The following is an 11,188-nucleotide window of genomic DNA, read 5'->3' as shown; positions in this document are numbered from 1 at the left end:
CCTGTCCTGGCAGTGTTTGATGGGGACTGTGTAGAGGGAGCTTTACTCTGTATCTAACCCTGTGCTGTACCTGTCCTGGGAGTGTTTGATGGGGACAGTGTAGAGGGAGCTTTACTCTGTATCTAACCCCGTGCTGTACCTGTCCTGGGAGTGTTTGATGGGGACAGTGTAGAGGGAGCTTTACTCTGTATCTAACCCCGTGCTGTACCTGTCCTGGGAGTGTTTGATGGGGGACAGTGTAGAGGAAGCTTTACTCTGTATCTAACCCCGTGCTGTACCTGTCCTGGGAGTGTTTGATGGGGACAGTGTAGAGGGAGCCTTACTCTGTATCTAACCCCGTGCTGTACCTGTCCTGGGAGTGTTTGATGGGGGACAGTGTAGAGGGAGCTTTACTCTGTATCTAACCCCGTGCTGTACCTGTCCTGGGAGTGTTTGATGGGGGACAGTGTAGAGGGAGCTTTACTCTGTATCTAACCCCGTGCTGTACCTGTCCTGGGAGTGTTTGATGGGGACAGTGCAGAGGGAGCTTTACTCTGTATCTAACCCCGTGCTGCACCTGTCCTGGGAGTGTTTGATGGGGACAGTGTAGAGGGAGCTTTACTCTGTATCTAACCCCGTGCTGTACCTGTCCTGGGAGTGTTTGATGGGGACAGTGTAGAGGGAGCTTTACTCTGTATCTAACCCCGTGCTGTACCTGTCCTGGGAGTGTTTGATGGGGACAGTGTAGAGGGAGCTTTACTCTGTATCTAACCCCGTGCTGCACCTGTCCTGGGAGTGTTTGATGGGGACAGTGTAGAGGGAGCTTTACTCTGTATCTAACCCCGTGCTGTACCTGTCCTGGGAGTGTTTGATGGGGACAGTGTAGAGGGAGCTTTACTCTGTATCTAACCCCGTGCTGTACCTGTCCTGGGAGTGTTTGATGGGGACAGTGTAGAGGGAGCTTTACTCTGTATCTAACCCCGTGCTGTCCCTGTCCTGGGAGTGTTTGATGGGGACAGTGCAGAGGGAGCTTTACTCTGTATCTAACCCCGTGCTGTACCTGTCCTGGGAGTGTTTGATGGGGGCAGTGTAGAGGGAGCTTTACTCTGTATCTAACCCTGTGCTGTACCTGTCCTGGGAGTGTTTGATGGGGGACAGTGTAGAGGGAGCTTTACTCTGTATCTAACCCCGTGCTGTACCTGTCCTGGGAGTGTTTGATGGGGGCAGTGTAGAGGGAGCTTTACTCTGTATCTAACCCCGTGCTGTACCTGTCCTGGGAGTGTTTGATGGGGACAGTGTAGAGGGAGCTTTACTCTGTATCTAACCCCGTGCTGTACCTGTCCTGGGAGTGTTTGATGGGGACTGTGTAGAGGGAGCTTTACTCTGTATCTAACCCCGTGCTGTACCTGTCCTGGGAGTGTTTGATGGGGACTGTGTAGAGGGAGCTTTACTCTGTATCTAACCCTGTGCTGTACCTGTCCTGGGAGTGTTTGATGGGGGACAGTGTAGAGGGAGCTTTACTCTGTATCTAACCCCGTGCTGTACCTGTCCTGGGAGTGTTTGATGGGGACAGTGTAGAGGGAGCTTTACTCTGTATCTAACCCCGTGCTGTCCCTGTCCTGGGAGTGTTTGATGGGGACAGTGTAGAGGGAGCTTTACTCTGTATCTAACCCCGTGCTGTACCTGTCCTGGGAGTGTTTGATGGGGGACAGTGTAGAGGGAGCTTTACTCTGTACCTAACCCCGTGCTGTACCTGTCCTGGGAGTGTTTGATGGGGGACAGTGTAGAGGGAGCTTTACTCTGTATCTAACCCCGTGCTGTACCTGTCCTGGGAGTGTTTGATGGGGACAGTGTAGAGGGAGCTTTACTCTGTATCTAACCCCGTGCTGTACCTGTCCTGGGAGTGTTTGATGGGGGACAGTGTAGAGGGAGCTTTACTCTGTATCTAAACCCTTGCTGTACCTGTCCTGGGAGTGTTTGATGGGGACAGTGTCGAGGGAGCTTCACTCTGTATCTAATCCAGTGCTGTACCTGTCCTGGGAGTGTTTGATGGGGAAAGTGTAGAGGGAGCTTCACTCTGTATCTAAACCCGTGCTGTACCTGTCCTGGGAGTGTTTGATGGGGACAGTGTATAGGGAGCTTTACTCTGTATCTAACCCCGTGCTGTACCTGTCCTGGGAATGTTTGATGGGGACAGTGTAGAGGGAGCTTTACTCTGTATCTAACCCCGTGCTGTACCTGTCCTGGGAGTGTTTGATGGGGACAGTGTAGAGGGAGCTTTACTCTGTATCTAACCCCGTGCTGTACCTGTCCTGGGAGTGTTTGATGGGGACAGTGTAGAGGGAGCTTTACTCTGTATCTAACCCCGTGCTGTACCTGTCCTGGGAGTGTTTGATGGGGACAGTGTAGAGGGAGCTTTACTCTGTATCTAACCCCGTGCTGTACCTGTCCTGGCAGTGTTTGATGGGGACAGTGTAGAGGAAGCTTTACTCTGTATCTAACCCCGTGCTGTACCTGTCCTGGCAGTGTTTGATGGGGACTGTGTAGAGGGAGCTTTACTCTGTATCTAACCCCGTGCTGTACCTGTCCTGGCAGTGTTTGATGGGGACTGTGTAGAGGGAGCTTTACTCTGTATCTAACCCCGTGCTGTACCTGTCCTGGGAGTGTTTGATGGGGACAGTGTAGAGGGAGCTTTACTCTGTATCTAACCCCGTGCTGTACCTGTCCTGGCAGTGTTTGATGGGGACAGTGTAGAGGAAGCTTTACTCTGTATCTAACCCCGTGCTGTACCTGTCCTGGCAGTGTTTGATGGGGACTGTGTAGAGGGAGCTTTACTCTGTATCTAACCCCGTGCTGTACCTGTCCTGGGAGTGTTTGATGGGGACAGTGTAGAGGGAGCTTTACTCTGTATCTAACCCCGTGCTGTACCTGTCCTGGCAGTGTTTGATGGGGACTGTGTAGAGGGAGCTTTACTCTGTATCTAACCCTGTGCTGTACCTGTCCTGGGAGTGTTTGATGGGGACAGTGTAGAGGGAGCTTTACTCTGTATCTAACCCCGTGCTGTACCTGTCCTGGGAGTGTTTGATGGGGACAGTGTAGAGGGAGCTTTACTCTGTATCTAACCCCGTGCTGTACCTGTCCTGGGAGTGTTTGATGGGGGACAGTGTAGAGGAAGCTTTACTCTGTATCTAACCCCGTGCTGTACCTGTCCTGGGAGTGTTTGATGGGGACAGTGTAGAGGGAGCCTTACTCTGTATCTAACCCCGTGCTGTACCTGTCCTCGGAGTGTTTGATGGGGGACAGTGTAGAGGGAGCTTTACTCTGTATCTAACCCCGTGCTGTACCTGTCCTGGGAGTGTTTGATGGGGGACAGTGTAGAGGGAGCTTTACTCTGTATCTAACCCCGTGCTGTACCTGTCCTGGGAGTGTTTGATGGGGACAGTGCAGAGGGAGCTTTACTCTGTATCTAACCCCGTGCTGCACCTGTCCTGGGAGTGTTTGATGGGGACAGTGCAGAGGGAGCTTTACTCTGTATCTAACCCCGTGCTGCACCTGTCCTGGGAGTGTTTGATGGGGACAGTGTAGAGGGAGCTTTACTCTGTATCTAACCCCGTGCTGTACCTGTCCTGGGAGTGTTTGATGGGGACAGTGTAGAGGGAGCTTTACTCTGTATCTAACCCCGTGCTGTACCTGTCCTGGGAGTGTTTGATGGGGACAGTGGAGAGGGAGCTTTACTCTGTATCTAACCCCGTGCTGTACCTGTCCTGGGAGTGTTTGATGGGGACAGTGTAGAGGGAGCTTTACTCTGTATCTAACCCCGTGCTGTACCTGTCCTGGGAGTGTTTGATGGGGACAGTGTAGAGGGAGCTTTACTCTGTATCTAACCCCGTGCTGTACCTGTCCTGGCAGTGTTTGATGGGGACTGTGTAGAGGGAGCTTTACTCTGTATCTAACCCCGTGCTGTACCTGTCCTGGGAGTGTTTGATGGGGACAGTGTAGAGGGAGCTTTACTCTGTATCTAACCCCGTGCTGTACCTGTCCTGGGAGTGTTTGATGGGGACAGTGTAGAGGGAGCTTTACTCTGTATCTAACCCCGTGCTGTCCCTGTCCTGGGAGTGTTTGATGGGGACAGTGCAGAGGGAGCTTTACTCTGTATCTAACCCCGTGCTGTACCTGTCCTGGGAGTGTTTGATGGGGACAGTGTAGAGGGAGCTTTACTCTGTATCTAACCCCGTGTTGTACCTGTCCTGGGAGTGTTTGATGGGGGCAGTGTAGAGGGAGCTTTACTCTGTATCTAACCCCGTGCTGTACCTGTCCTGGGAGTGTTTGATGGGGACTGTGTAGAGGGAGCTTTACTCTGTATCTAACCCTGTGCTGTACCTGTCCTGGGAGTGTTTGATGGGGACAGTGTAGAGGGAGCTTTACTCTGTATCTAACCCCGTGCTGTACCTGTCCTGGGAGTGTTTGATGGGGACAGTGTAGAGGGAGCTTTACTCTGTATCTAACCCCGTGCTGTACCTGTCCTGGCAGTGTTTGATGGGGACAGTGTAGAGGAAGCTTTACTCTGTATCTAACCCCGTGCTGTACCTGTCCTGGCAGTGTTTGATGGGGACTGTGTAGAGGGAGCTTTACTCTGTATCTAACCCCGTGCTGTACCTGTCCTGGGAGTGTTTGATGGGGACAGTGTAGAGGGAGCTTTACTCTGTATCTAACCCCGTGCTGTACCTGTCCTGGCAGTGTTTGATGGGGACTGTGTAGAGGGAGCTTTACTCTGTATCTAACCCTGTGCTGTACCTGTCCTGGGAGTGTTTGATGGGGACAGTGTAGAGGGAGCTTTACTCTGTATCTAACCCCGTGCTGTACCTGTCCTGGGAGTGTTTGATGGGGACAGTGTAGAGGGAGCTTTACTCTGTATCTAACCCCGTGCTGTACCTGTCCTGGGAGTGTTTGATGGGGGACAGTGTAGAGGAAGCTTTACTCTGTATCTAACCCCGTGCTGTACCTGTCCTGGGAGTGTTTGATGGGGACAGTGTAGAGGGAGCCTTACTCTGTATCTAACCCCGTGCTGTACCTGTCCTGGGAGTGTTTGATGGGGGACAGTGTAGAGGGAGCTTTACTCTGTATCTAACCCCGTGCTGTACCTGTCCTGGGAGTGTTTGATGGGGGACAGTGTAGAGGGAGCTTTACTCTGTATCTAACCCCGTGCTGTACCTGTCCTGGGAGTGTTTGATGGGGACAGTGCAGAGGGAGCTTTACTCTGTATCTAACCCCGTGCTGCACCTGTCCTGGGAGTGTTTGATGGGGACAGTGTAGAGGGAGCTTTACTCTGTATCTAACCCCGTGCTGTACCTGTCCTGGGAGTGTTTGATGGGGACAGTGTAGAGGGAGCTTTACTCTGTATCTAACCCCGTGCTGTACCTGTCCTGGGAGTGTTTGATGGGGACAGTGTAGAGGGAGCTTTACTCTGTATCTAACCCCGTGCTGTACCTGTCCTGGGAGTGTTTGATGGGGACAGTGTAGAGGGAGCTTTATTCTGTATCTAACCCCGTGCTGTACCTGTCCTGGGAGTGTTTGATGGGGACAGTGTAGAGGGAGCTTTACTCTGTATCTAACCCCGTGCTGTACCTGTCCTGGGAGTGTTTGATGGGGACAGTGTAGAGGGAGCTTTACTCTGTATCTAACCCCGTGCTGTCCCTGTCCTGGGAGTGTTTGATGGGGACAGTGCAGAGGGAGCTTTACTCTGTATCTAACCCCGTGCTGTACCTGTCCTGGGAGTGTTTGATGGGGGCAGTGTAGAGGGAGCTTTACTCTGTATCTAACCCCGTGCTGTACCTGTCCTGGGAGTGTTTGATGGGGGACAGTGTAGAGGGAGCTTTACTCTGTATCTAACCCCGTGCTGTACCTGTCCTGGGAGTGTTTGATGGGGGCAGTGTAGAGGGAGCTTTACTCTGTATCTAACCCCGTGCTGTACCTGTCCTGGGAGTGTTTGATGGGGACAGTGTAGAGGGAGCTTTACTCTGTATCTAACCCCGTGCTGTACCTGTCCTGGGAGTGTTTGATGGGGACTGTGTAGAGGGAGCTTTACTCTGTATCTAACCCCGTGCTGTACCTGTCCTGGGAGTGTTTGATGGGGACTGTGTAGAGGGAGCTTTACTCTGTATCTAACCCTGTGCTGTACCTGTCCTGGGAGTGTTTGATAGGGGACAGTGTAGAGGGAGCTTTACTCTGTATCTAACCCCGTGCTGTACCTGTCCTGGGAGTGTTTGATGGGGACAGTGTAGAGGGAGCTTTACTCTGTATCTAACCCCGTGCTGTCCCTGTCCTGGGAGTGTTTGATGGGGACAGTGTAGAGGGAGCTTTACTCTGTATCTAACCCCGTGCTGTACCTGTCCTGGGAGTGTTTGATGGGGGACAGTGTAGAGGGAGCTTTACTCTGTATCTAACCCCGTGCTGTACCTGTCCTGGGAGTGTTTGATGGGGGACAGTGTAGAGGGAGCTTTACTCTGTATCTAACCCCGTGCTGTACCTGTCCTGGGAGTGTTTGATGGGGACAGTGTAGAGGGAGCTTTACTCTGTATCTAACCCCGTGCTGTACCTGTCCTGGGAGTGTTTGATGGGGGACAGTGTAGAGGGAGCTTTACTCTGTATCTAACCCCGTGCTGTACCTGTCCTGGGAGTGTTTGATGGGGGACAGTGTCGAGGGAGCTTCACTCTGTATCTAATCCAGTGCTGTACCTGTCCTGGGAGTGTTTGATGGGGAAAGTGTAGAGGGAGCTTCACTCTGTATCTAAACCCGTGCTGTACCTGTCCTGGGAGTGTTTGATGGGGACAGTGTAGAGGGAGCTTTACTCTGTATCTAACCCCGTGCTGTACCTGTCCTGGGAGTGTTTGATGGGGACTGTGTAGAGGGAGCTTTACTCTGTATCTAACCCCGTGCTGTACCTGTCCTGGGAGTGTTTGATGGGGACTGTGTAGAGGGAGCTTTACGCTGTATCTAACCCCGTGCTGTACCTGTCCTGGGAGTGTTTGATGGGGGACAGTGTAGAGGGAGCTTTACTCTGTATCTAACCCCGTGCTGTACCTGTCCTGGGAGTGTTTGATGGGGACAGTGTAGAGGGAGCTTTACTCTGTATCTAACCCCGTGCTGTACCTGTCCTGGGAGTGTTTGATGGGGGACAGTGTAGAGGGAGCTTTACTCTGTATCTAACCCCGTGCTGTACCTGTCCTGGGAGTGTTTGATGGGGGACAGTGTAGAGGGAGCTTTACTCTGTATCTAACCCCGTGCTGTACCTGTCCTGGGAGTGTTTGATGGGGGACAGTGTAGAGGGAGCTTTACTCTGTATCTAACCCCGTGCTGTACCTGTCCTGGGAGAGTTTGATGGGGACAGTGTAGAGGGAGCTTTACTCTGTATCTAACCCCGTGCTGTACCTGTCCTGGGAGAGTTTGATGAGGGACAGTGTAGAGGGAGCTTCACTCTGTATCTAACCCCGTGCTGTACCTGTCCTGGGAGAGTTTGATGGGGACAGTGTAGAGGGAGCTTTACTCTGTATCTAACCCCGTGCTGTACCTGTCCTGGGAGTGTTTGATGGGGACAGTGGAGAGGGAGCTTTATTCTTGTTTCTTGTGTTTTTAGGACGGAGACAGTGGTGGAGAAATTGCTGACAAACTGGATTTCACTCTGTCTCTACACCTTCCTCCGGGTGAGTGAGATATTCTCGGACAATCTGTGTGTCTAATCTGTGCACGTATCAGACAGGCCCTCCGACTGAGACTGACCACGAGAAACAGTGTGTGTGTGAGAGCGAGTGTGAGACGGTGTGTGTGAGAGAGAGTGTGAGACAGTGTGTGAGAGCGAGTGTGAGACAGTGTGTGTGAGAGAGAGTGTGAGACAGTGTGTGAGAGAGAGTGTGAGACAGTGTGTGAGAGAGAGTGTGAGACAGTGTGTGAGAGAGAGTGTGAGACAGTGTGTGAGAGAGAGTGTGAGACAGTGTGTGAGAGCGAGTGTGAGACGGTGTGTGAGAGAGAGTGTGAGACAGTGTGTGAGAGCGAGTGTGAGACAGTGTGTGTGAGAGAGAGTGTGAGACAGTGTGTGTGAGAGAGAGTGTGAGACAGTGTGTGTGAGAGCGAGTGTGAGACAGTGTGTGTGAGAGCGAGTGTGAGACAGTGTGTGTGAGAGCGAGTGTGAGACGGTGTGTGTGAGAGCGAGTGTGCGACGGTGTGTGTGAGAGCGAGTGTGAGACAGTGTGTGAGAGCGAGTGTGAGACGGTGTGTGTGAGAGCGAGTGTGAGACAGTGTGTGTGAGAGCGAGTGTGAGACAGTGTGTGTGAGAGCGAGTGTGAGACGGTGTGTGTGAGAGCGAGTGTGCGACGGTGTGTGTGAGAGAGAGTGTGAGACAGTGTGTGAGAGCGAGTGTGAGACAGTGTGTGAGAGCGAGTGTGAGACGGTGTGTGTGAGAGAGAGTGTGAGACAGTGTGTGTGAGAGCGAGTGTGAGACAGTGTGTGTGAGAGAGAGTGTGAGACAGTGTGTGTGAGAGCGAGTGTGAGACGGTGTGTGTGAGAGAGAGTGTGAGACAGTGTGTGTGAGAGCGAGTGTGAGACGGTGTGTAAGAGCGAGTGTGAGGCGGTGTGTGTGAGAGAGAGTGTGAGACAGTGTGTGAGAGCGAGTGTGAGACAGTGTGTGAGAGCGAGTGTGAGACGGTGTGTGTGAGAGAGAGTGTGAGACAGTGTGTGTGAGAGCGAGTGTGAGACAGTGTGTGTGAGAGCGAGTGTGAGACGGTGTGTGTGAGAGCGAGTGTGCGACGGTGTGCGTGTGTCGGGTGGGTGATGAGGATCTGACAGTCTGACCCTGCCTCGTCCCTCAGGAACGTGCTGGGGAACCTCTCCACATGTTGGTGAGAGCAATCAAACATCAGGTGGACAAGGGACCAGTGGACCAGAGAACGGGGAAAGCCAAGTATACACTCAACGATAATCGCCTCCTCCGAGAGGATATAGAATATAAACCACTGGTGAGTGAAATATCCCAATTCATAGCCCCTTTCCAGATCCCCCCAAACCGCACCGAGCGTACACCCTCCCCCGCTAATACAGCCCAGAGACACCGCACTGTGGGAGAGTCAGTGCTGAGGGAGCGCCGCACTGTGGGAGGGTCAGTGCTGAGGGAGCGCCGCACTGTGGGAGGGTCAGTGCTGAGGGAGCGCCGCACTGTGGGAGGGTCAGTGCTGAGGGAGCGCCGCACTGTGGGAGTGTCAGTACTGAGGGAACGCCGCACTGCGGGAGGGTCAGTGCTGAGGGAGCACCGCACTGTGGGAGCGTCAGTGTCGAGGGAGCGCCGCACTGTGGGAGGGTCAGTGCTGAGGGAGCGCCGCACTGTGGGAGGGTCAGTGCTGAGGGAGCGCCGCACTGTGGGAGGGTCAGTGCTGAGGGAGCGCCGCACTGTGGGAGGGTCAGTGCTGAGGGAGCGCCGCACTGTGGGAGTGTCAGTACTGAGGGAACGCCGCACTGCGGGAGGGTCAGTGCTGAGGGAGCACCGCACTGTGGGAGCGTCAGTGTCGAGGGAGCGCCGCACTGTGGGAGGGTCAGTGCTGAGGGAGCGCCGCACTGTGGGAGGGTCAGTGCTGAGGGAGCACTGCACTGTGGGAGCGTCAGTGTCGAGTGAGCACCGCACTGTGGGAGGGTCAGTGCTGAGGGAGCGCCGCACTGTGGGAGTGTCAGTACTGAGGGAACGCCGCACTGTGGGAGGGTCAGTGCTGAGGGAGCGCCGCACTGTGGGAGGGTCAGTGCTGAGGGAGCGCCGCACTGTGGGAGGGTCAGTGCTGAGGGAGTGCTGGTTTTGTTGACTCTGAGTCTCCCTCCTGTGGTTCCAGGTGCTGAGTGTGATTGTGAAGGGAGACTGCGGGGCTCCCACTGTCCCAGTCAAGGTTCTGGATGTGGACACCATTAACCAGGCTAAGGAGAAGATCCTGGAGCAGGTTCACAAGGGGGTTCCATTCTCACAGCGGCCATTCTCACAGCGGCCTCGAGGGAGCACTCTGGAGCTCGGTACACTCACCCTCTACCCCTCACTCTTCACTGCACCTCAACAGAACATCCAAAACAGGAACAGCAGGAGGTCATTCAGCCCTTTGAGGCCACTGCGCCATTCAATACTATCCTGGCCGATCCTCACCGCCCGTACTCTCCCCGTCCCCCCTGCACACCGTTCCAAGGGCAGGAATCTATCCATCCCCTTGTTATCCAAATCGAGTCCCAATTCTCTCCTGTGGGGCAAAGTTCCACAGGTTCAACACCCTCTGAGTGAAGAACTTTCTCCCGATCTCAATCCTAAATGTTTTACCCCATATCTCTCTCTCTGTCTCTCTCTCTGTCTCTCTCTCTGTCTCTCTCTCTGTCTCTCTCTCTCTCTGTCTCTCTCTGTCTCTCTCTCTGTCTCTCTCTCTGTCTCTCTCTCTGTCTCTCTCTCTGTCTCTCTCTGTCTCTCTCTCCTGTCTCTCTCTGTCTCTCTCTCTCTCGTCTCTCTCTCTCTTCTTCTCTCTCTCTCTCTCTGTCTCTCTCTCTGTCTCTCTCTCTGTCTCTCTCTCTGTCTCTCTCTGTCTCTCTCTCTGTCTCTCTCTCTGTCTCTCTCTCTCTCTGTCTCTCTCTCTGTCTCTCTCTCTCTCTCTGTCTCTCTCTCTGTCTCTCTCTCTCTCTCTCTCTCTGTCTCTCTCTCTGTCTCTCTCTCTGTCTCTCTCTCTCTGTCTCTCTCTCTGTCTCTCTCTCTCTGTCTCTCTCTCTCTCTCTGTCTCTCTCTCTGTCTCTCTCTGTCTCCCCCTGTTTGACACTCTTTGTGTGAATATTTGACCCCTGTCCGTACCCTCTCCCCGGGTGAACGTGGGTCTGATTCGCCCTCCTCTGAATCTTGGGATGTTTTCATAGAATCCCGACAGTGCAGAAGGAGGCCATTCGGCCCATCGAGTCTGCACCAACCACAATCCCACCCAGACCCTTTCCCATAACCCCACTCATTTACCCTGCTAATCCCCCTGACACTAAGGGGCAATTTAGCACGGCCAATCCACCCTAACCTACACATCTTTCGGACTGTGGGAGGAAACCGGAGCTCCCGGAGGAAACCCACGCAGACACGGGGAGAACGTGCAGACTCCGCACAGACAGTGACCCAAGCCGGGAATCGAACCCGGGTCCTTGGCGCTGTGCGGCAGCAGCGCT

At 53.7% G+C, this 11,188-nt stretch overlaps 1 protein-coding gene across 1 annotated transcript; it reads left to right on the top strand.

Annotated features, from left to right (window-relative positions):
* Positions 1–7,616: 7,616 nt before the first annotated feature.
* Positions 7,617–10,021, top strand: LOC144490735 (plexin-B1-like; the record flags this gene model as incomplete). The annotated part of the gene is made up of 3 exons (XM_078208442.1): positions 7,617–7,680; positions 8,842–8,988; positions 9,847–10,021. Coding segments are annotated over exons 2-3 (298 nt in total), but the record flags the coding sequence as incomplete, so codon positions are not given.
* Positions 10,022–11,188: the final 1,167 nt, after the last annotated feature.

This window comes from Mustelus asterias, unplaced genomic scaffold (assembly GCF_964213995.1).
Source record: "Mustelus asterias unplaced genomic scaffold, sMusAst1.hap1.1 HAP1_SCAFFOLD_3708, whole genome shotgun sequence".
NCBI lineage: Eukaryota > Metazoa > Chordata > Chondrichthyes > Carcharhiniformes > Triakidae > Mustelus > Mustelus asterias.
This window is presented reverse-complemented; position numbering and strand designations above follow the sequence as displayed.